We start from the raw sequence: 25,174 nt of genomic DNA, 5'->3' as shown, positions 1-25,174 counted from the left end.
CATTTTTCAGCCCAGCTTTGCATCCTATCTATGTCTCTTTGCAGCCTACAACAGCCCTCCACCTCATCCACTACTCCACCAATCTTGGTGTCATCAGCAAATTTACTGATCCACCCTTCAGCCCCCTCCTCTAAGTCATTAATAAAAATCACAAAGAGCAGAGGACCAAGCACCGATCCCTGCGGCACTCCGCTAGCAACCTGCCTCCAGTCCGAAAATTTTCCATCCACCACCACCCTCTGTCTTCGATCAGATAGCCAGTTATCTATCCAATCGGCCAACTTTCCCTCTATCCCACACCTCCTTACTTTCATCATAAGCCGACCATGGGGGACCTTATCAAACGCCTTACTAAAATCCATGTATATGACATCAACCGCCCTACCTTCATCAACACACCTAGTTACCTCCTCAAAAAATTCTATCAAATTTGTGAGGCACGATTTGCCCTTCACAAATCCGTGCTGACTATCCCGGATTAATCCGCATCTTTCCAAATGGTCATAAATCCCATCCCTAAGGACCTTTTCCATCAATTTACCAACCACCGAAGTCAGACTAACCGGTCTATAATTACCAGGGTCATTTCTATTCCCTTTCTTAAACAGAGGAACAACATTCGCCACTCTCCAGTCCTCTGGCACCATCCCCGTGGACAGCGAGGACCCAAAGATCAAAGCCAAAGGCTCTGAAATCTCATCCCTCGCCTCCCAAAGAATCCTAGGATACATTTCATCAGGCCCAGGGGACTTATCGACCTTCAGTTTATTCAAAACTGCCAATACATCCTCCCTCCGAACATCTATTTCCTCCAGCCTATTAGCCTGTAACACCTTCTCTTCCTGAAAAACATGGCCCCTCTCCTTGGTGAACACTGAAGAAAAGTATTCATTCATCACCTCGCCTATCTCTACTGATTCCATACACAAGTTCCCACCACTGTCCTTGACCGGCCCTAACCTCACCCTGGTCATTCTTTTATTCCTCACATAAGAGTAAAAAGCCTTGGGGTTTTCCTTGATCCGACCCGCCAAGGACTTCTCATGTCCCCTCCTAGCTCTCCTCAGCCCCTTTTTCAGCTCATTCCTTGCTAACTTGTAACCCTCAATCGAGCCATCTGAACCTTGTTTCCTCATCCCTACATAAGCTTCCCTCTTCCTTTTCACAAGACATTCCACCTCTTTTGTGAACCACGGTTCCCTCACTCGGCCATTTCCTCCCTGCCTGACAGGGACATACCTATCAAGGACACCCAGTATTTGTTCCTTGAAAAAGTTCCACTTTTCATCAGTGCCTTTCCCTGACAGTTTCTGTTCCCATCTTATGCCCCCTAATTCTTGCCTAATCGCATCATAATTACCTCTCCCCCAATTGTAAGCCTTGCCCTGCCGTCCGGCCCTATCCCTCTCCATTGCAATAACAAAAGACACCGAATTGTGGTCACTATCTCCAAAGTTCTCTCCCACAACCAAATCTTTATAGCTTTTTTCGTGGCTTTCTGCTGACCTTTAAAGATTTCCCAATCCTCTAGTTTCCCACTAATCTTTGCCACTTTGTATGCATTTTCTTTCAATTTGATACCCTCTTTTATTTCCTTAGATATCCATGGCTGATTATCTCTTTTTCTACAGTCCTTCCTTATCACTGGTATATACTTTTGCTGGCACTGCTTTGAATGTCCTCCACTGTTCCTCAATTGTCCCACCACAAAGTGTTTGCTCCCAGTCTACCTTAGCCAACTCCTCCCTCATCCCTTTGTAGTCTCCCTTGTTTAAGCACAAGACACTGGTATTGGATTTTACCTTCTCACGCTCCATCTGTATTTTAAATTCAACCATACTGTGATCGCTTCTTCCAAGAGGATCCCTAATTGCAAGATCATTAATTATTCCCATCTCATTACACAGGACCAGATCTAGGATAGCTTGCTCCCTTGTCGGTTCCATTACATACTGTTCAAGGAAGCTAACGTGGATACATTCTATGAACTCCTCCTCAAGGCTGCCTTGACCGACCTGGTTTGACCCCCATGATAATTGCGGTGCCATTTTTATATGCATCAGTTATTTCTTTGTTTATTTCTCGCCCCACCATGATGTCATTATTTGGTGGCCTATAGACTACGCCTATCAGTGACTTTTCTCCTTACTATTTCTAATTTCCACCCAAATGGATTCAACCTTTTTTTCCATAGAACCGATATCATCTCTCACTACCGCCCTGATGTCATCCTTAAATATCAGAGCTACACCACCTCCCTTACCTTCCTGTCGGTCCCTCCGAACAGTCTGATACTCCTGGATACTCAACTCCCAGTCGTGACCATCCTGCAACCATGTCTCTGTAATGGTCACCAAATCATACTCGTTCACAATGATTTGTGCTGTCAACTCTTGTTTCGAATGCTACGAGCATTCAGATAAAGTGCCCGTATGCTAGTTTTTGTACCTTCTTTTTGAATTCTAACACTTCCATTAATAACATCTCCTGAGTTCTCCTTCCTTTTAACTTTTTTCCTGATTTTTGATGTAGTTGGAACCTTCTCCCCACATTTTGTCCTTGCTCCCTCCTTCTCTGACTCCTTACATAGCTTCCCATCCCCCTGGCATGTTAGTTTAAACCCTCCCCAACCGCTCTAGCAAACACTCCCCCGAGGACATCAGTCCCAGTCCTGCCCAGGTGTAACCCGTCCAATTTGTCAGGTCCCACCTCCCCCAGAACCGATCCCAATGCCCCAGGAATCTGAAACCCTCTCCCTGACACCATTTCTTTAGCCACGTATTTATCCGATATATCCTGTCATTTCTATTCTGACTAGCACGTGGCACTGGTAGTAATCCTGAGATCACTACCTGTGAGGTCCGATTTCTTAACTTTCTTCCTAGCTCCCTGTATTCTGCTTTTAGGACCTCATCCCTTTTTTTAACCTATGTCATTTGTACCAACGTGTACTGCGACCACTGGCTGTTCACCCTCCCCCTTCAGAATGTCCTGCAGCCGCTCCGAGATATCCTTGACCCTAGCACCAGGGAGGCAACATACCATCCTGGAGTCTCGTTTGCGGCCACAGAAACGCTTGTCTATTCCCCTTACAATTGAATCCCCTATAACTATCGCACTGGCACACTTTTTACCCCTCCACTCTGTGGCAGTACTAACCGTGATGCAACAAGTTTGGCTGCTGCTGCTTTCCCCAGAGAGGTCAGTCCTCTCAACAGTATCCAAAGTGGTCTATCTGTTTTGCAGGGGAATGGCCACAGGAGATTCCTGCACTACCTGCCTATCCCTCTTGCTCTGTCTGGTGGTCACTCATTCTCTTCCTGCCTGCGGAGTCTGAGCCTGCAGAGTCACCAACTCTCTATACGCGCTATCCATGATACTCTGACTCGTGGATGCTCCATCATGTCTCCAGCCGCCGCTCCAGCTCTGAAGCTCGAGCTTCCAGGAGCTGTAGCTGAAGACACTTCCTGCACACATGGTGACCCAGGGAACTGGAACTGTGCCCAGCCTGCCACATCGAACAAGAGGAGCAAACAACGGCTTGGAGTTCTCCTGTCATGTCTTACCCCTTTAAATTAAACTTTTGAAAGATGTTTTGTTTCAGATATATACAATTTTCTAGGGCCCTTCTTTCCTGCTCCTTGTTACTACCAGGTATACCCTTTTCAAACTATAAACCCCAGAAATTACACAGAAACACTATAGTAGTGTACAACAACAACTACAATGGCAAGAGTAAAAAGAAAAAATAACACTAATCAGCACTCTCGCTTGTAGCCTCTGCTGCCTGTTTCACCCTAACTCCGAGTGTTCACCCAACTCCAAAAGCAATCCTCTCCGTCAGACAGCACTCACGATGCAGCATCTTTGGACTGTGGGAGGAAATCAGAGCACCTGGAGGAAACCCACGCAGACACAGGGAGTACATGTAGACTTCACACAGACAAATGACCCAAAGCTGGAATTGAACCCAGGTCCCTGGTGCTGTGAGATAGCAGTGCTAACCACTGTGGAGCCTTGCCCCAGTACCCCAGATTCAAGCCTGTTGAGCCTAGAGTCTTATCCCTGGGCCTGCACACAACTCCAAGCTCCCCTCTGTAAGATGGTGCTCACCAGGTGCGTACGTTTTGAAACCAGTTGTGCTTTGTGCTGTTCGGACATCACGCTGCTGTGGATGGGTATTTTGACAGGGGTGGAGGGGGTTACGATTTTGGAGTACGGGCCTGATAATGAGATGCTAATGCATTCAAACGTGTTTCCCAACATTCAACGGTAGGAAGCGGATCCAGCCACCGACAGGGTGGACGGAACGGTCGCACCAAACTTTCACATGGAAGTAAAATGTGACTTTGGAATTCTCGTGATATTTTCCTCTCCCATTGCTGAACCCAGATTGGAAAATCCCCGTCACACTTAGTGCTGGAAACAGAGTAAATATTTAAGGTGGTAGATGGGGTACCAATCAAGCGGGGTGGCATTGAGCTTCTGAACTGTTGGTAGAGCTTCACTCATTCATAGGGTCAGAGGTTTACAGTGTGGAAGCAGGCCCTTCGGCCCAACTTGTCTATGCCGCCCAGTTTTTAACCACTAAGCTAGTCCCGATTGCCCACATCCCTCTATACCCATCTTACCCATGTAACTGTCTAAATGCTTTTTAAAAGGACAAAATTATACCCATCTCTACTGCTGCCTCTGGCAAGTGGAGAGTATTCCATCACACTCCTGCCAATGATACGTTTCCAAGTCAGGATGGTGAGTGGCTTGGAGGGGAACTTGCAGGTGGTGGTGTTCCCAGGTATCTCCTGCCCTTGTCCTTCTAGATGGTAGAGGTCGCTGGTTGGGAAGGTGTTGTTGAGTTGTTGCATTGCACCTTATGGATGGTACAAACTACTGCCACTTTCCACAGTGGTGGAGAGAGTGGATGTTTGTGGATGGGGTACTGAACAAGTGGCTGTTTTGGCTTGGATGGTGTCGAGTGTTGTTGGAGCTGCACTCATCCATGCAAGTGGGGAGCATTCCATCACACTCCTGACTTGTAGATGGCGGACAGACTTTGGGCCGGGCTGGGGGGCGGGGGTCAAGAGGCAAGTTAGTCACTGCAGGATTCCCAACCTTTGACTTGCTCTGGTCAATAGCAACACCCGGTGGGGGTTAGGTCCTGTAGTAACCCCCAGTGATCGTGGGGGGGATTCAGTGATGGTAATGCCATTGAATGTCAAGTGGAGTAGTTCGGTTGTCTCTTGTTGGCAAATAATAATTCTTAGAATCCCTACAGCACAGAAAGAGGCCATTCGGCCCATCGAGTCTGCACCGATCACAATCCCACCCAGGCCCTACCCCCATATCCCGACACATTTACCCACTAATCCCTCTAACCTACGCATCCCAGGACACTAAGGGCAATTTTAGCATGGCCAATCAACCTAACCCGCACATCTTTGGACTGTGGGAGGAAACCGGAGCACCCGGAGGAAACCCACGCAGACACGAGGAGAATGTGCAAACTCCACACAGACAGTGACCCAAGCCGGGAATCGAACCCAGGTCCCTGGAGCTGTGAAGCAGCAGTGCTAACCACTGTGCTACCGTGCCGCGGTACAGCACACAAAAGCCTCAATGTTGTCCAGATCTTGCTGCTTGGAGACACAGACTGCTTCCCGATGTAAGGAATTAAAAAAAACATTATAGATATGAACCCCTTCAAATCAGAGAACACAAGCTTGTTTTATTTTAAAAAAGGGGCTTTATTTTATCTCCACAATTTTGTACAAAAATCTGATTCTTGAACTTGTGCTGTGAACTGTGGAGGGGAGAGGGAGAGAAAGAGATGATGAAGGAAAAGATAAGAAGAATACAGAAAAACACCAGGTGGTATGAAGTAGCAAAGGTCACCTGCATCTAAACCCCTCAAACACTCAAAAACCGATTAACCATTCATTTAAAATTAGAGTAAGTCTATACAATTCGGCGGTTTGGTTTTAAATGATCAGATGTAAACAATTTTTTTTCCATAAAACTAGGCTTAAAAAAGTGTGGAATTTTTTTCCATAGTTATCTCCCTGAACTCTTGGTGCTGGTAATACTGTAGTGCAATTTGAATAGATTGGCTTGTTCTGCTGGTCTCCCTGAGAGAATGCAGGAGATCATCTCTCTCTCTCCATCTCTATTTGGGACCCAGATGTTCTCTTTCTTGTTTTGTTCCATGAAGATGACATCTTGTCCTCCTATATATAGATTTTGTTATCCTAACGCGAGTTGCTTTTATAAAAGCAAAATACTGCGGATGCTGGAATCTGAAACACAAACAGAAAATGCTGGAAAATCTCAGCAGGTCTGACAGCATCTGTGGGCAGAGAATAGAGCCAACGTTTCGAATCTGAATGATCCTTCGTCAGAGCTCTGACGAAGGATTCGTAACGTTGGTTCTATTCTCTCCCCACAGATGCTGTCAGACCTGCTGAGATTTTCCAGCATTTTCCATTTTCTGTTTGTGTGTACGAGTTGCTTTTGGTTCACCTCCACCTCAAGACATCAGAAAAGCACAGGCACAAAACACAGGCATTCTGCACTCAATAGCGAAAAGGGTTGATTCGTAGGGGAGGGGGCTGGAGGAATTCTCCCCTGCCCCCTTCCTCCATATACCTCACTCAACAATGCAAATGGATATTACCCTACTTAATCCAGTGTGCACATGCTTGCTCATGAGAAGGAAGGGAGCATCCCCAAGATGTAGGCAACCGTTAGTCGCACACTGGCTCAAGGCTTGTGTGATTGAACATGGCTATGGCACATTGTGCTCTCTGTACAAACAGCGAGTGGCTTCAGATGACCTGATTAATTGAGAGCGATTAATTAAGGGTGGCACATGACTTAGAATTCACTTTCCATCTTACAGCGCACTGAAAGCGCTACACTAACTCTGCCCAGTGGGAACGCTGTACTGTGCGGGTTAATCTTCCCTATCCAATCTCCCTTCAATTGATTCTGATGCTTTTGGATCTAGATTTACCAAAAGATTCCAGTCAAAGATCCGATTGCTTGGGTAGTGCAGTAGAATAGATCAGCCTTATTGCACAATTACTAAGTCACAGTGCTAAACATCATTCCAATACTGAACCCTACAACTAATCCCAACCCCTCCAACAGAAGAATAACAAGCTCCTCCTACCTTCCCCTTAAATATTAGGGGTTACAAAGGGCGATATATAAATTCAACAAAATAAGTCAAGGTGCAAAGAGCAATCACCTGATCCGATACTTTGGCATCATTGCATTGTTTGTGCATTTTATACATTCCTCCCACATATTGCCTTAAAACAAAACCCATGAATCACCAACCCCATCAAATAAAGGAATTAGTCACTAGGTTGCGTACGACAATTAAAGTAAAAATTACGACCAAGACAAAATTACATTTCCTAAGACGAATTCGTCTCAAAAAAAATTGTCCCGATGAATTTGGCAAGAATATTCCTTGGCAGAAAGACATTTTGTTCCCTTTTGTGATTATTAACAAAAAAAAAAGTGGTTTCCTTCTGTTATCCGGTATGCAGGTGTGGCTGGATTTTTTTTTAAGCATGCTTTTGAAACTGTAAGGGTGAAACTGCTGGAAAATTCTGCTTCTTTCAGGAGGTTCCCAGTCAACGGCAAGCAGACGTCTTACGAGGAGAATCCTTTACATCACCTCCAGCCGATCTGTTTCACAGTAACCAAATTTAGTCTTGTACTTGTTGAAGAGTTTGAGGAGGGAGCATATGTACATTTTGTGATAGGTGTCCACCTCCTCCGCACTCGGGTTTTCAATCCGTGGGACTGTAAATGGTTCCCCAACTGTAAAGACAAAAGGACAATGTTGTCTAAGTGGAGCGACGTAGAGGGCCTCTTACGACTCAGGACTTCTCCAAAAGCCTTCATAGATGGTGAGTGTCACTGTTTTAATGAAGAACCTCAGCTGCCATTTTGTGTGCAGCAAGATCCCACAACAGTAATGAGCAGGTAATCTGTTTTAGTCGTAGAATCCCATAGAATCTCAACTGTGCAGGAGGCGGCAATTTGGCCCATCGAGTCTGCACCGACTCTCCGACAGAGCTTCTTGCACAGGCCCTCTCCCCTGCTCTATCCCCGTAATCCCGCACATTCACCATGGCTAATCTATCTAGGGTGGCATGGTAGTTACCACTGCTGCCTCACAGCGCCAGGGATCCATTTGATTCCCAGCTTGGGTCACTGTGTGTGGGGAGTCTGCACATTCTCCCCGTGTCTGCGTGGGTTTCCTCCGGGTACTCCAGTTTCCTCCCACAATCCAAAGATGTGCTGGTTAGGTGCATTGGCCGTGCTAAATTAGTGTCAGGGGGACTAGCTAGGGTAAATGCATGGGGTTATAGTGATAGGGCCTGGGTGGGATTGTGGTCGGTGCAGACTCTATGGGCCAAATGGCCTCCTTCTGCACTGCAGGATTCTATGATTTAACCTACACTTCTTGGGACACTACGGGGCAATTTGTCATGGCCAATCCACCTAACCTGCACATCTTTGGCCTGTGGATAAAGTTTTTCTTTATTCTTTCACGGGATGTGGGCATCCTAGCCCATCCCGAACTGCTCGCTCAGCCATTTTGGAGTCTCAACCATATTGCTGGGGCTCTGGAGTCCCATGTAGCCACACCAGGTAAGGATGGCAGATTGTCTTCTCTAAAGGACATAAGTGAACCAGATGAGTAGTTTCATGGTCACCATTACTGAGCCGAACTTTCAATTCCAGATTCATTGAATTTAAATTCCACCAGCTGCCATGGTGGAATTTGAACCTATGTGTCCAGAACTTCTGGATTACTGATCCAGTGACATCACCACTACGCCATGATCTCCTCCCTGAATCAGTGAACTCAGGTGGTTTTGAACTGGATCCTTTGAAACGGCAGGGCAATGATGGTCACGTTTTGGATTATAGATCATGTGAAACTTGCACAAGAACACAACCTTTGGAATAAAGAACAGGAGGAGGCTATCCAGCCCCTCGAGCCTGTTCTGCATTCAGTGAGATAATGACTTAACTGTGACCTAATTCCATCTGCCTGCCTTTGACCCATACCCTGGAACAAATATTCATCAGAGGGTGGCACAGTGGTTAACACTGCTGCCTCACAGCGCCAAGGACCTGGGTTCGATTCCCGGCTTGGGTCACTATCTGTGTGAAGTCTGCAAGTTCTCCCCGTGTCTGTGCGGGTTTCCTCCGGGTGCTCTGGTTTCTTCCCACCGTCTGAAAGACGTGCTGGTTAGGTGAATTGGCCATGCTAAATTCTCCCTCAGTGTACCCGAACAGGTGCTGGAGTGTGGCGGCTAGGGAATTTTCACAGTAACTTCATTGCAGTGTTAATGTAAGCGTATTTGTGACAATAATAAATAAACATGTTTATGAAAGCAGTTTCACATTTAAAATTAACAATTGATTGATGCACCATCAACTGTCATTTGCGGAAGAGAGTTCTAAACTTCGAACCCCTTTTGTGTGTGTAGAATTATCTCTTAATTTCACTCCTGAAAGGTTTGGCGCTGGTTTTTAGATTTTTAGTCCCAGATGCTCCAACTCTCTTACCTACCCTATCTGAAACCTCTGATCAAATCACCCCTTAATGTTTAAATTCCAGCAAATACGATCCTCACCGTTTTAATCACTGCTCATACACCCTCGGTGTTCTCCACCATTCTAGTAAATCTGTATTGCACTGTCCCCATGGCCAATGTATTCTCCCCGAGTTGCTTACGATGACTCCAGGTGTGCTCTCGCCAGGGCTTTGTACAGCTAAAGTATAACCTCTGGGCTTGACAACTTTCATTGGTCCCATTCCAGAAGGCTCCACTATATATCTGCTTGCCTCCAATGGTTACATCCCTACATGGTGATGCGCGATATAACACGCGAGAGGCGTGATGTACTCGGGAAATAAAGGCTTTTATTGCCAACAATAACAGAGCTACCATATACAGTACACGATCCCAGACTAAAGGGTCACCAGGCAGAGCAGTGACCTTTATACCTCTCCCAGGAGGCGGAGCCGACTGGGGTGTACCATAACAACTATATTAACAGGTAGAACAGCCCAACCCTAACCCCAACAGTAACATATATACAGACTCATAGTACTGGCCAGACCATGGCTCAGCACTACCTAGTGGGAACCAACAATGGTTCACCACACATGGTCCAGCTATTAGCATCAAGGGGAGGTAGTGGCGCAGTGGTATTGTCACTGGACTGGTAATCCAGATACCCAGGATAATGGCTCTGGGGACACAGGTTCAAATCCCATCACAGCAGATGGTGAGATTTGAATTCAATAAAAAAATTTAGTGAGTTACCATGAAACCATTCTTGATTGTCATAAAAACCCATCTGGTTCACCTTTCGGGAAGGAAATCTGCCGCCCTTACCTGGTCTGGCCTAAGTGGGCCTCCAGAGCCACAGCAATGTGGTTGAGTCTGCCCTCTGAAATGGGTAATTAGGGACGGGCACTAAGTGCCGGCCCAGCCGTCCACTCCCATGAATGAAAAAAAGAAGTTGCTGGAAGCCTCCATCTTTGTGCAGCCCTGCATTCCCTCACTGATTGGACAGCCAGAATTTTCTGTTATCTGATTGGCTGGCAGTCAAAGATCATCATTTAAAAAAAAATATTTTTGTAACCAAGAAAACAAAAAGAAATTTTAAAAACCTCCATACAATTTGTGCGAATGGGTGGATGATGTTTCTTCCCCAGGGTTCTGCAACCAGCAGAGGAGTATGTTTCGGTTAACGGCAGGGACTTACCCACGGTGTTGATGGGTTTGGCGTAAGGCACCAGCCCCCAGGAGCTGCTTGAGAAAAAGCCACGGCCGTGGAAAACCAAGGGGGCAAATCCAATCAGCTTCTGAAACTTTCTCTGTATCGCTCGCATCAAACTTCCTTCCTTGAAGATGAACTGTCGATAAACCTCATTCTCACCGAAAGTATAAACTGGGACCAAATCGGCACTAGGAAACAGAATGGAAAGATCTAGAAAATCGCCATCGCTTACAACAACAACTTCCTGGAGCACTTTTACTGTGCTAATCCATCCCAAGCCACTTCATAGAATCCCTACAGTGCAGAAGGAGGCCATTCGGCTCATCGAGTCGGCACCGACCACAATCCCACCCAGCCCCTATTCCTGTAACCCCACATATTTACCCTGCTTACCCCTCGACACTAGGGTCAATTTAATATGGTCAATCAACCCAACCCGCACATCTTTGGACCCATTGGGAGCATTACCAAATGAAACTAGTCACTGAGCCACAATGGGAAGAGATATCAGGACAGGTGATCAGACGCCCAGTCAAAGAGGTAAGTTAGAGGTTTAGATTCATAGAGGTTTACAGCATGGAAACAGGCCCTTTGGCTCAACTTGTCCATTCCGCCCAGTTATTACCATCAAGCTAGGCCCAATTGCCCAAATTTAGCATAGATTTGAAAAGTTCTGACGAAGGGTTATCCTGACTCAAAACGTTGACTCTATTCTCTCTCATCACAGATGCTGTCAGACCTGCTGAGATTTTCCAGCATTTTCTGTTTAAGTTTGAAAAGAAACTCGAGAAGTTTGGAATATGCTGCCTGGGAGGGTGGTGGAGGCGGGATGCCTCACATCCTTTAAAAAGCACCTGGATGAGTACTTGGCGCGTCATAACATTCAAGGCTATGGGCCAAGTGCTGGCCAGTGGGATTAGGTGGGCAGGTCAGGGCCTTTCATGTGGACTCGATGGGCTGAAGGGTCTCTTCTGCACTGTAGGATTCTGAGATTCTGAAGTTTTTGCGCAAATTCTCCATTGAACAGCTTGTGTTTATTATCCGAGTTTTGGTGATCATCATCTCCCCCTTCTTCATGAGTGGAATGGTCTTCTCCACACCTACCCTATCGAAAACTTTCACAATGTGAAAGGCATCCATCAGGTCATCCCTCAACCTTCTCATTTTAGAGAAAAGTCGTCCCAGCTTGGCCAATCTTTCCTGATGAGGTAGTCATATGAGTTTTACAGCACAGAAAGAGGCCCTTCAGCCCATCTTGTCTGTGCTGGCCATCAAGCACCTATCGATTCTAATCCCATTCTCCAGCACTTTGTCCATGCCCTTGTATACTTCAAATGCTCATCTAAATGCTTCTTAAATGTTGAGGGTTCCAGCCTCCACCACCCTTTCAGGCAGCGAGTTCTAGATTCCCACCACCATTTAGGAGAAAATGTTTTTCCTCAAATCCCCTCCAAATCTCTGCCCCCCCCCCCCCCCCCCCCCAACCCCCCCCCCCCTAATTATTGACCCCTCTACTAAAGGAGAAAAGTTCCTTTTTATCTATCCTATCAATGCCCCTCATAATTTTGTACACCTCAATCAGGTCTCCTCTCAGCCTCCTCTGCTCTGAGGAAAACAACCCCAGCCGAACCAGCCTCTCTCCATAGCTGAAACGCTCCAGCCCAGGCAACATCCTGGTGAATCTCCTCTCGTGCAATCACATCCTTCCAATAGTGTGGTGACCAGAACTGCGCACAGTACTCTAGCTGTGGCCTAACCAGTGTTTTATATAACTCCATCATAGCCTCCCTGTTCTTATATGCTATGCATTGGCTAATAAAGGCAAGTGTCCCATAGGCCTTTTTACATAACCTCACAGTTCTAGTACTATTCTTGTAATTATTTTTTTGAATAGTTTGCATTGCCTTTTCAATACAGACACTAGAACAGTTCAGTAATCCAGATACAGCACAAACATGGTTCTACGCAACTCCTCACTTTTCAATTCTATCTGGTGCTGACTCTGTCATTAGCCTGACTGTGACTTTCAGTTAGGGTTACTGACTGCGATTAAATGTATTCCTGGAGGTTTCATCACATGACTTGCCCCCCACCGTTTCAGCCAATCCTCGGCTAACATATCCATCCTTGTGACACGCTGCCTTCCTAAGCCAATTGGAAAGCAAAAGACTCACTACCTAATTGGATGATGTTGGAGTGTCAGCCAATCAACCCTTTTGTCCCCATTTTCAATATTTTTATACCTGGTAGAGAGAAATTGTTAGTTTGTAGCATTCCAGGCGAGATTTTAGACTTCGTTAGGGACAAATGATATTTATTGATAAGAGAAACTAGTGACAAGGATTTGCAGCCCTAATCTACCTCGGGAGTGGTGCTCCAGTCTTTGAGGTTAACTACATGGCTGCTCGATGATGCTGCCCAAGAGAGGACTCCACCCTCTGGGGTGATCACTCACTCTCAGTTCCCATTGATCCCTCAAGTTAGGTGACTCACTTCTGCTGCAATATCTTAAACAGACAGACGCCACATCCACAACAGAACTGTTGAAAGGAAATGACGAAAGAAAAATTTTTTTTTATTAAAATGTCCCAGTGATGATTTTTCTTCAGGGTCACTCACAGCAGTGTCCTTGAGATTGATCTTTGATTCCTGGAGACTCCAGGATGATCCTGGAGGGTTGGCAACCCCAGTTTCAGTGCTTGTGTACTCATTCTGCTAGTTATCATAGAATCCTACAGTGCAGAAAGAGGCCATTTGGCCCATTGAGTCTGCACCGACCACAATCCCACCCAGACCCTATCTCCATAACCCCACATTTACCGTAGCTAGTCCCCCGACACTAAGGGGCAATTTAGCATGGCCAATCCACCTTTTTGGATTCCCACTGGTCCACTTTCCCTTACAGTCACTGAATTCCAAGGAGTATGTCACTCCCTTATCATTTCTACCACTGCACACGGAGATGCCAACCAAGGAAACACAAATGCACAATTCAATGGCTGACAGTACACCACAGTAAATAGCCATCCCTATTCTGGTTTACTTTTAGGGATACTGATGTTCTCACAGATAACGTTCTGCAATTCTGTGTAAGTTGAAATTCAGCAATTAATTTCCAGAGCATTGCAAGGGGCCAAAGGAAACCTGGAGGAGCACAGAAACATAGAAAAACTACAGCACAAACATGCCCTTCGGCCCCACAAGTTATCCCTACCTTCTAGGCCTACCTATAACCCTCCATCCTATTAAGTCCCATGTACTCATCCAGGAGTCTCTTAAAAGTCCCTATTGAGTTTGCCTCCACCACCACAGACAGCAGCCGATTCCACTTGCCCACAACCCTCTGTGAAAAACTTCCCCTTAACATTTCCCCTGTACCTACCCCCCAGCACCTTAAACCTGTGTCCTCTCATAGCAGCCATTTCCACCCTGGGAAAAAGCCTCTGAGAGTCCACCCGATCTATGCCTCTCAACATCTTATACACCTCTATTAAGTCTCCTTTCATCCTACGTCTCTCCAAGGAGAAAAGACCGAGCTCCCTCAACCTATCCTCATAAGGCATGCCACTCAATCCAGGCAACATCCTTGTAAATCTTCTCTGCACCCTTTCAATCATTTCCACATCCATGTGTGGGGAATTCCTGTACCTAGTGTTGTCCATGCCGAACTAGAACCTGGTACACAGTCCAAATGTACAGGAGAGAGATGTCCACCAGCTGTACCAAACTACATGGAGATGGTTTTAGGCTTACCGTGTACACAGATTGAGAAGGTTCAGTATATAATGGTCATTAACCACTTACATAAGAACACTGGAAATGGGGGCAGTAGACGGGTCAAAAAGGCCACCACCATCTTCTCAAGGGCAATTAGGAATAGGAAATAAATGCTGGTGCAGCCAGCAACACCCCCATCCCATTAGCAAATGAAAGGAAAGCCCACCAGAACTGGTCACTATACTGAAAATGTCTCATGGATTCTTTACTGATAAATAATTCTTGGCCAAGGTGTCTGATGCCCATGGGGAGGGAGCGGAAAAGGACACAACAGGGCCAGTGAGGGGGGGGCACTCAGCAACCACGATAGGCCTGGTGGATCTCAGACCTGGGCTTATCACGGGGCAGCACCCAGGTTCAATTCCGGCTTGGGTCACTGTCTCTGTGGAGCCTGTACATTCTCCCCATGTCTGCATGGGTTTCCTCTGGGTGCTCTGGTTTCCTCCCATAGTCTGAAAGACGTGCTGGTTAGAGTTGGGTTGGCCATGCTAAATTCTCCCTCAGTGTACCCGAACAGGTGCTGCAGTGTGGTGACCAGGGAATTTCACAGTAACTTAATTGCGGTGTTAATGTAAGCCTACTTGTGACACAAATAAATAAACTTTAGCTTTAAAACTTTATCACAGAGATCACTCCTTACCCATTCTGCAGAGCAATCTTCACAAACCCTTTCCGGTTTTTAAGGGTCACAACATTGTTTCCTGGGCTGCAGTCCAGAGATTCGGCCGCTCCTCCAATCACAATGATCACCGCATTCCCGGTCCCGTTCTTCGACAGCAGGAAGTCGATAGCGTCTCTTGTCACAGGGAAAATACCTGGGGCCGGGAGCAGAAAAATATAGCAAGGAACCATTACTCATCTGAACTGCGGATTGTCACCACCTTTAGTCACGCCTACAACAACATCAAGGTTAAATGGATCAAATATGACCAACACCATTCCATAGCAACCTGCATTTATATAGCACCTTGAATGTCACACTGTTGTTATGGGGCAATTAGTAAGCAATGTCTAGAAACTATGTTGGGGTTATTTCCAGAGCAACGGGGGAGTGATGGCAGTGGACGGTAGCATTGTGTTTATATCACTGGACTAGTAATCCAGAGGCCCAGATTAAGGCTGTGGGGGACGTGGGTTCAAATCCCACCACGGCAGCTTTTAATAAAAACTGGAATATAAAGCAAGTCTCAATGGTGACCATGACAACTATCATTGATTGTAGTAAAAACCCATCTGGGTCACTAATGTCCTTTAGGGAAGAAAATCTGCTGTCCTTACCTGGTCTGGCCTACATGTGACTCCAGAGCCACAGCAAAGTGGTTGATTCTCAACTGCCCCTCTGAAATGGCCAAATGAGGTACTCAGTTCAAGGGCAATTAGGGATGGGCAGAAAATAAATGCCGGCCCACCCACATCCCATGAAATATTTATCTTAAAACTGCACTTAGTCTGGGCACTGCACTTCAGTAAGGATATATTGGTCTTGTGGGGGGAGAGGGGCGGGATGCAGTGTGGATTGACCAGTATGATTCTGAGGGGGTCAAAGAACTAAGATACAAGTACAACTTCTGTTCCCGAGACTATAGAATGATCTAATGTATGTCGTTAAAATGGTTACGATAGTTGATATTTCCCTCAGGATTAGGGTTAGGGTGAGTCCAGAACAAAGGATCGATAAGGCGACTGATTTTGGCGCAAACTGTGATGTAATCCGACGATTACAGGTTCAGGTCCTTCTGTGATTGGTTGTTTGACAGGATGGGCCGAAGGGCTTCTTGTTGAGCTCTATGGCTTGTTGCAATGAAGGCTGTGTAACTTGAGCTTTCAAGCGCCTCTTGAATATTTTACACATTTCAGTTATTTGGGCCTCTCAATAAAGGCCAGAATTTTCCAGCCATTCACGCCCCGCTGCCGCTACAAACGAGGATAGTGAATTTGGCGTTCAGCCAAATCTCCGTTCACTGCAGCGGGACTGGAGAATCCTGTCGGTGCGAACGGCTGGAAAATTCTGGCCACGTATTTGTATTTGAGGTGGAGTTTATACAGGGATCACTGTCGTTGGCACAAAGTCAAAATAGATGAGACAAGTCCAACAACTGAGTCATTAGATTGCTCCACATTGCCGGCTCACACAGATGCAGCAAGCTGTCATCAGGTGTTAGAAATCAATTCGTTATCAAAACAATATGGCTCTTAAAGATACTTTGAAAAGCAGCCAGAATCATTGGGTTGGATTCTACATAGTTCCACTTCTCACCTTTCTGAAACTGATAAAGAGTTATTACGTTTGAACCTTGCTCGGAGAGACACGTTGTGTGAAAGGTACAAACACTTTTCTGGGACAGCACCTCTGGTACCAAGACCGAGACATCTCGTGATTAGATTAGATTTTTAAAAATCAAGGCAGCTCTGAAGCTGCTGACTCGTGAACCGAGAGATAGGAGGCAACCACTAGCAAAGGTGAACCTCCGAAAAGAGTAAAAACTTTCAGTCCCCCACAGAGGAGGGTCGAATCTCAACTCCCATCAACAAAACAGCCAGCCACGATTCAGTGGGCCACACACTCACCTCGGAATCAGTATTCCGTGGATTCCAAGTCTCACTCTTAAACACAAAGTCCAGTGTAGTGCCCAGTACTGCCTGTCGGAGGCGCCGTCTTTGGATGAGACATCAAGTCAAATCTCATCTAAGCCGACAGGGAATTCCCTCCCACCCCCCGGCACAATTTCCAGTGGGAGTTCTTCCTGGTAGGCCTGACCCAATGTTTAATCCCTCAATCAATGGATTACCTGGCCAGTGATCACATTGCTCTTCGCGGGATCTTGCTAGGCACACACTGGCTGGCTGTTGTGTTTGCTGCATTGCAACGGGGGCGCATTTCAAAGAGTACTTGTTAAAAAGCACTCTGAGGCATCCAGAAGTCGTGAGAGGTGCTTTCTTCCAGTGGTTTTGGAATGTTGCACAAGGGGCTTAGGGGAGAGGCAGGCAGTCAGTAATGAGGCAAAGAGAATGGGATTGAAGATCCAATGCTGGTTACAGAGATAGGGAGCCAATGTAGATGAGCAAGAACAGAGGGTGCTGCGTGAATGGGATTTGCCACGAGTTAAGGTATGGGCATCAGAATGTGGAATGTGCTCCAGTGGGTGAGGGATAGCAGGCCAGCTGCAAGTGCATTTGGTAGGCTCAAGTTTAGAAGTAAAGGCATGGATGAGGTGATGGCCTTGTGGTATTATCGCTAGACCATTAACCCAGAAACTCAGCTCATGTTCCGGGGACCCGGGTTCGAATCCCGCCACAGCAGGTGGTGGAATTTATCTGGAATTAAGGATCTATTGATGACCATGAAACCATTGTTGGAAAAACCCATCTGTCCTTTCGAGAAGGAAATCTGCCGTCTTTATCCAGTCTGGCCTACGTGCGACTCCAGAGCCACAGCAAGGTGGTTGACTCAACTGCCCTCCAAGGGCAACTAGGGATGGTCAATAAATGCTGACCAGCCAGTGATGCTCATGTCCCAAAAATGAATAAAATTCAGCAGTAGATAAAGTTTAAGTTTATTTATTAGTGTCACAAGTAGGCTTACATTAACACTGCAATAAAGTTACTGTGAAAATCCCCTAGGCACCACACTCCGCCTGTTCGGGTACACTGAAGGAGAATTTAGCACGGCCAATGTGCCTAACCAACACGTCGTTCGGACTGTGGGAGGAGACTGGAGCACCCGGAGGAAACCCACGTAGATGTGGGGAGAACGTGCAAACTCTACACAGATTGTGACCCAAACTGGGAATTGAACGCAGGTCCTGGCGCTGTGAGGCAGCAGTGCTAACCACTGTGCCACCCATGGGCTGAAGAGGGAGAGGGGAAAAATGAATGATCCCACAGTAAATCTGTATTGCCAGTGTTGCTATGTCTATACTTGCACCCCAGAGTATGGAAGATGGTGGCTGACAGTGGGAGATTCACCACTGATGGATTTGTAGGGATGTCTTTAGATAATGCAACAAATCCATTGCAAAGGAGGAGTGAGCGAGCAACTATTTATATAGTGTCTTTAATGCTTCGAAATGGTGCTGTGGGATCTTTTATGTCGACAGGGCTTCAGTTTAACATCTCATCTAAAAAGGTGACACCTCCGACAGTGCAGCACTCTCAGTTCCGCATTGGACTATCAACTTAGAATCTGTACTCAACTGTCTGAAGTGAACCCACAACCGGCTAACTCAGGGAGAGCACACTACAGCACCACGGCAATAGTGCTGGCAGCCACATCTGCGCAAGAAGCGTTTTCCCACTTTTACTCACCTCCGCTCATCAAGTAATCCCGCAGAATCGGCATCCGGAAGTTCCCAGCCAACGTGGCCAGGGATGGCCGAATCCCTGGAAATTTATTGGAAAACCCAGTGGCTTCCGTCCCGAAGTTGCAAAATGCTCCAAAGCAAAAGATGCCGTGGGGGTGGTAACCAAAGATGTAGTTCCTGGTGGGGTCGAGGTTGTGAGTTTTCACCAGCTGTGGAGACGGGAGAGAATAAAACTCAGAGTACATAAATGCGGAAAATTTAAACTACCCAACTTCACCTCATTAACCTAAAACTCTGGTCTGTTTTGAACTGGTTAGGGTTAATTATTTGAGAAAAAAAGATGGCGGAATCATTGACCGAAAAGTCCGAGCTTTTTTTACAAAATTCATTCGTGGGACGCGGGCGTCGCTGGCTGGCCAGTATTTATTGCCCATCCCCAGTTGAGAGTCAACCACACTGCTGTGGTTCTAGTCACAGGTAGGCCAGACCGGGTAAGGACGGCAGATTTCCTTCCCTAAGGGACATTAGTGAACCAGATGGGTTTTTCTGACAATCGGCAATGGTTTCATACTCATCAGTAGATTCTTAATTCCAGATTTTGTTTATTGAATTCAAATCCCACCACCTGCTGTGGTGCCACAGAACATTAGCTAAGTTTCTAGCGATAATACCACTAGGCCATTGCCTGCCCAATTTGTGTTATTTAATATTAACAGGTTAGGTAGGGTTCCTTATTGGAGAAGACAAAAAGTGGCAGTTAGGATTATATTCACAGGAGTTTAGAAGAGTGAGAGGGGATCTCACAGAAACTTATAAAATTCTAACAGGGTTAGACAGGATAGATTCAGAAAGAATGTTCCCAATGGTGGGGGAGTCCAGAACTAGGGGTCATAGTTAGAGGGTAAGGGGTAAACCTTTTAGGACTGAGGTGAGGAGATACTTTTTCACCCAGAGAGTGGTGAATGTGTGGAATTCACTACCACAGAAAGTAGTTGAGGCCAAAATGTTGTCCGATTTCAAGAAGAAATTAGATATAGCTCTTGGGGTTAAAGGGATCAAGGGATATGGGAGGGGGGGGGGGGGCGGAGAGGAGGAGAAATCAGGATACTGAATTTAATGATCAGCCATGATCAAAATGAATGGCAGAGCAGGCTTGAAGGGCCGAATGGCCTACTCCTGTTCTAGTTTCTATGGAAGGGTGTTCAAATAGGAAGAGATCTTCAAAATTATGAAAGACAGAGTTTGAGAGAGTGGACATAGAGAAGTTGTTTCCATTTGTGGATGCGCCCAAAGCTAGAGGCTACAAAGATAAGATAGTCATTAATAAATCCAACAAAGGAATGCAGGAAAAACCTCTTCACCCAGAGTGTGGAACTTACTATGGGAGGAAAAAAAGCACAGCTATGTTAGGGACAAGCCAATTTACCCACAGAAATGGGAGGTTAGCATGGCTTTAAGCTGGCGAGGATGTCCATAGATAAAGTCCAACCCAATCTTGGCAAAGCAGCAAGTCTCAAAATAGATAATTTGCTTGAATTTGGCTGATTCAACAAACTGCAAATCAGTTTTACTGTTCAAATATGTGTACAGTTACAGATGTCTAGACAGTGTTATCGCCCACCACCCCAGACTGAGGAATGCTCCCCCCACCCATTGCAGACTGGTCAAAGGACGCTGGCAATCCATTTCATCCCCATCAGCAACAAAGGCGGTGACCCAAGCCAGGAATCGAACCCGGGTCCCTGGCACTGAGTGTTCACGCTCAGCACAGGTAACTCTCGTCTCAAACAGAGCTCTGATTATTCAGAGAGATACAGTGAGTTATCATGGGAGTCGTCCCCTGAATAAAAGGGGAGCCGTGAGATAGAAGAACGACACTTGAAGTCAAGAAAAATCAGGACTCCTTCCACCTGGGATATCGTAATCCTACTTTTAGATGCGTTCTTTCACATACACACATTAGTGATTCATCCCTTGTGTAGAATTAAGACTGTACGCCAACCAGTTTGACAAAAGAACCCCCAGACTCGACATTCGTCAGCCAGCCAGGGCTGCATTCCACAGAATCCTACAGTGCAGAAGGAAGGCCATTCGGCCCATCAAGTCTGCACCGACCGCAATCCCACACAGGCCCCATCCCCATAACCCCATGCATTTACGCTAGCTGGTCCCCCTGACACTAAGGCAATTTAGCATGGCCAATCCACCTAACCTGCACATCTTTGCACCATGGGAGGAAACCAGAGAACCCAGAGGAAATCACGCAGACACAGGGAGAATGTGCAAACTCCACACAGACAGTGACCCAAGCTGGAAATCGACCCCGAGTCCCTGGTGCTGTGAGGCAGCAGTGCTAACCACTGTGCCACCGTGCTACCCCCATCATCTCATCGATCTTTAGCACGAGAAGTCTAGTTGCACTGCACCTTGAGATTTTTGTGGTGAACATGTCAAAGAAATAAACTTATTACAGATGCCCTGTATTTATTATTCTAAAGAACAAAGAAGAACAAAGAACAATACATCACAGGAACAGGCCCTTCGGCCCTCCAAGCCCGCGCCGCTCCCTGGTCCAAACTAGACCATTCTTTTGTATCCCTCCATTCCCACTCCGTTCTGTGATACACTTTCCTAACCATTTTATTTCCTTTTGATTGTTGCTAATCTAAGCATTGGCTCTTGCAATATATGCTCTCCAAGAATTGAAATGACTGGAAATTCAAAATGCAATTGGCCATGAGGGATTGGGTTAAAGGATACGTGACCTGTATTAAATCTCCTGCCTTTGAATGCTGAACCGATTGACTGCAATCTACAAACAGTCCCCATATCCCGGGAGTCCAGGGATAGGTGGGTTTTGTGGGATCTTGGGGCAGAGTGGGGAGGAGGAGGGGGGAGGGTTGGATGTTCGAAAGGAGATTGTTAATGGTGGCACCCCCACCCTTGGGCCCGAGTAGGGCTATTTTTCGGGCTCCTCTTTTCCCCCAAACTCCTTCCACCAGCCTGAAAGTGGAGGCTAGGTTGGAAATGGCCCTCAATTGGTCACTTAAGGGGCCTCAGTTGAGACAAGGGGGGGCCTGGAACCCACCCTTCACAGTGTAATGTTGTGGAGGTGTGGATGGGAGCCTAGTAAAAGCCCATCTAAGAACTTTTACAATCACACCCCCGCCTACAGACCTACTGCTGGGGCAATGGAAAATCCGGCCCTACAACCCCTGAAGAGAGGCAAAAAAAACAAACAACAATCGTCTTAAACAGTAAATAGGTTTGGTCTGGAAGACCATGTCTATGAGCTTGGTGGAGATATTTTAATCATAGGTTTGAAAAAAAGGATTGTTTTTTTAAATTCATTTACAGGATGTGGGTGTCACTGGCTGGGCCAGCATTTATTGCCTGTCCCTTATTGCCCTCGAGAAGGTGGTGGTGAGCTGTCTTCTTGAACCGCTGCAGTCCCTGTAGTGTAGGTACACCCACGTTGCTGTTAGGGAGGGAATTCCAGGATTTTAACCCAGCGACAGTGAAGGAATAGCGATATATTTCCAAGTCACGATGGTGAGTGGCATCTGAAGTGAACAAAATTGAAGGGTGAGTGCAAGAGAATGGGACTGGGAAGGCTGCTCTTGCAGAGGGCTAGCACCGGCACAATGGGCTGGATGGCCTTCTCCAGTGCTGTAACCATCCTAGGATCCCATGAAAGAGACAGACCGAGAGAGAGGGGGAGGAAAGACAGACATTAGCTCGTACGTGCTGGCAAACAGAGGACAAGTCAACAAAATTCACACTGAACAGCAGTTTTCCAGAACTTTTGCAATTGCTAGTGTAATCAAACCCTCTTGTATTTTTGCAAATTGAGCAATTTTGTTGCCAAAAATTGTAGTTTGTTCAGATTACCAAACCATTGAACAAATTTTCAGATAGTTACTGTACTGTCTGTGTAAACTTATTGCCTCAAACACACTTGCCAAGGGACATTGACCCCAGGCTGATTTTTCCTGCTGCCATTTATTTGTTATCTACAACATTTACCACCTCCCCCAACCCAACCCCACCAACTCTCCACACGGATTCAACCTCACTCCACAAAGACGCAACGGTAAAGAACAATAAAGGATTCTCCAAGCTATGGAAATAGGTCCTTCCAATTAAAGTGAATCCCGACATCAATAAATTTGTCTGACAGTAAATTATGTTTACATGATTCCTTTAATAAAACGACCCAAGGAGACTCACAGGATTGATACAAGTTAAAGTATAACACAGGGATTCATAAGGAGACCTCGGCCGGAACTCTACCACCTTGCCCGCCACAGAATCGGCGTGGGCAAGGGTCTGACGATGGAAATCTCCGGGCAGGAATTTCCGGTCTCACCCGAGCGAGGCCATAAAATCTCACCCATTAGGTTAGATGACCACAAGCTCGGTCAAAGAGATAGATGGAAGTGTGGGAGTGGTGCAAAAAAACATAGGGAGATTCCAGAGCTCAGGAAACAGAAAACACCAACAGTGTGGTGATTAAAATCAGGGGTATGCAAGAAGCGGAGGTCTTGTGGCACAGTGGGTTCGTGTCCCTGCCTCTGATCCATGAGCTCCGGGTTCGGAATCCCACCCCAGGACATGATGGCCAAGGAAGATGCATTCATAACATAGCCAGACAGACAGAGTGTCAGCCTGCAAATCCTTCCCAAACACACCAATGGCTGGCAGCAAGAGTGGGAGCGACTCCTGGTCAGCCATGCTTGATGTGGACTGGCGCCCCTCAAGCTATAAGCCCCTCTAGACAGAGAAGTGACCTGTTCCGTGAATTACCAGCTAGGGAAATGGACAAAAATCTGCCTTAGTGTGCCAGCAGGTGTTTGATTTGATTTATTGTCACATGCATTCACATAGCGAAAAGTATTGTTCCCTGCGCGCTATATAGACAAAGCATACCGTTCATAGAGAAGAAAACGAGAGAGTGCAGAATGTAGTGTTACAGTCAAAGAAGCATAGAATGAGAGTATAAGATAGAATTAGAAGGTATGCTGGGCACAGCTTACAAGAAGTCGCCTCACTCCAGCGCCATCTAAGAGAATTGGAATTGTAATATGCAAGAAGTCAGAATTGGAGGAGATCTCAGAGGGCAGTGGATTTGGTAGAGGTCAAAGAGAAGGGGCGGGGGGGGGGGGGGGGGGGGGGGGGGGGGGGTGGGGGGGGGGGGGGGGGGGAGGAGGGGGGGCGGGTGGGAGAGTCCGTGGAGGGATTTGAAGAAAAAGGATGAAAGTTAAAAGCCAAGGTGTTTCTCGATTAGGAGCCAGTGTAGTCCAAAGGTGATAGGGAATGGATCTTATTGTGAGTTACTGTTCCCACTAGTGCTTCCCTCTCCTCCTGAAGGCAAGAGAACATAGGTTTACAGATTTGTAGCACAGAATGCTGCCATTTGGCTGATCATATCTATGCTAGACAATTCAAAACCAGAAGGCACAGGTTTAAGATGAATGACAAAAGGCCTAGCTTATTTATGCTATAAATAAGCATAAGTGGAATGCATGGCTTGGGAGTATAAAGGAGGGAGGTTCAATCCAGGTTTGCAAAAGGGAATTCGATAATTATCCAGAGGAAAAAGGAGAGTGACTCTTTGTGCCAGCTAGCAGAAATGTGACGGGCTGAATGGCCTCCAATGCTGCAACCATTCTCCAAGTGTGGTTAATTGGATAGCTCCTTCGAAGGGCTGGCAGTGCCACGATGGAAAGCAAGGCCTCCATCTTTGCTTTATTTAAATACTTCTACCTCTACACTTTTTAAATATGAAAGCTCCCATCTTAAAATGGTCCATGGACAAAGTTTGTATAAATGAGTTACCATGCTTACAAGCTTTCTCCATTATAGCTGTCAGGGATGAGGGAGTTGGGATTATTGGTGTAACAGTTGACCAAGTGGATCCATGCATCTGCCTTCAACCATACATCAGAAATGCCGAGACCCAGCTGGGAGTGGGAGTGGGATTGGAGTGAGAATGAGGGGCTTTACAAGACACATTCTAGTAAACCGGATAAAGTAGGTAGAGTGTGTTCATGATTTAGGAGAAGCGATAGCCTAGTTGTATTATCGCTAGACTGTTATTCAGCTAATGTTCTGGGGACGCGGGTTCGAATCCCACCACGGCAGATGGTGCAATTTGAATTCAATAAAAGAATATCTGGAATTAAGAATCTACTGATGACCATGAAACCGTTGTCGATTGTCGGAAAAACCCATCTGGTTCAATAACCTCCTTTTAGGGAAGGAAATCTGCCATCCTT

General features: G+C 46.4%; 1 protein-coding gene across 1 annotated transcript in view; it reads right to left on the bottom strand.

The window, feature by feature from the left end:
* Positions 1-7,497: 7,497 nt before the first annotated feature.
* dgat2 (diacylglycerol O-acyltransferase 2) overlaps positions 7,498-25,174 on the bottom strand; it is a 49,641-nt gene continuing 31,964 nt past the window's right edge. The window contains exons 5-8 of the mRNA XM_078222589.1: positions 18,901-19,105; positions 15,236-15,410; positions 10,804-11,006; positions 7,498-7,830 (exon numbers count right to left, since the gene is read on the bottom strand). Coding sequence (XP_078078715.1) covers positions 7,676-7,830; positions 10,804-11,006; positions 15,236-15,410; positions 18,901-19,105 — 738 coding nt within the window. The 3' untranslated portion in view covers positions 7,498-7,675. The remainder of the gene's footprint in view (positions 7,831-10,803; positions 11,007-15,235; positions 15,411-18,900; positions 19,106-25,174) is intronic.

The sequence above is a fragment of the Mustelus asterias genome, chromosome 10, assembly GCF_964213995.1.
Source record: "Mustelus asterias chromosome 10, sMusAst1.hap1.1, whole genome shotgun sequence".
NCBI lineage: Eukaryota > Metazoa > Chordata > Chondrichthyes > Carcharhiniformes > Triakidae > Mustelus > Mustelus asterias.
The sequence above is the reverse complement of the archived record's forward strand: the minus strand, read 5'-3'. Positions and strand labels throughout refer to the sequence as shown.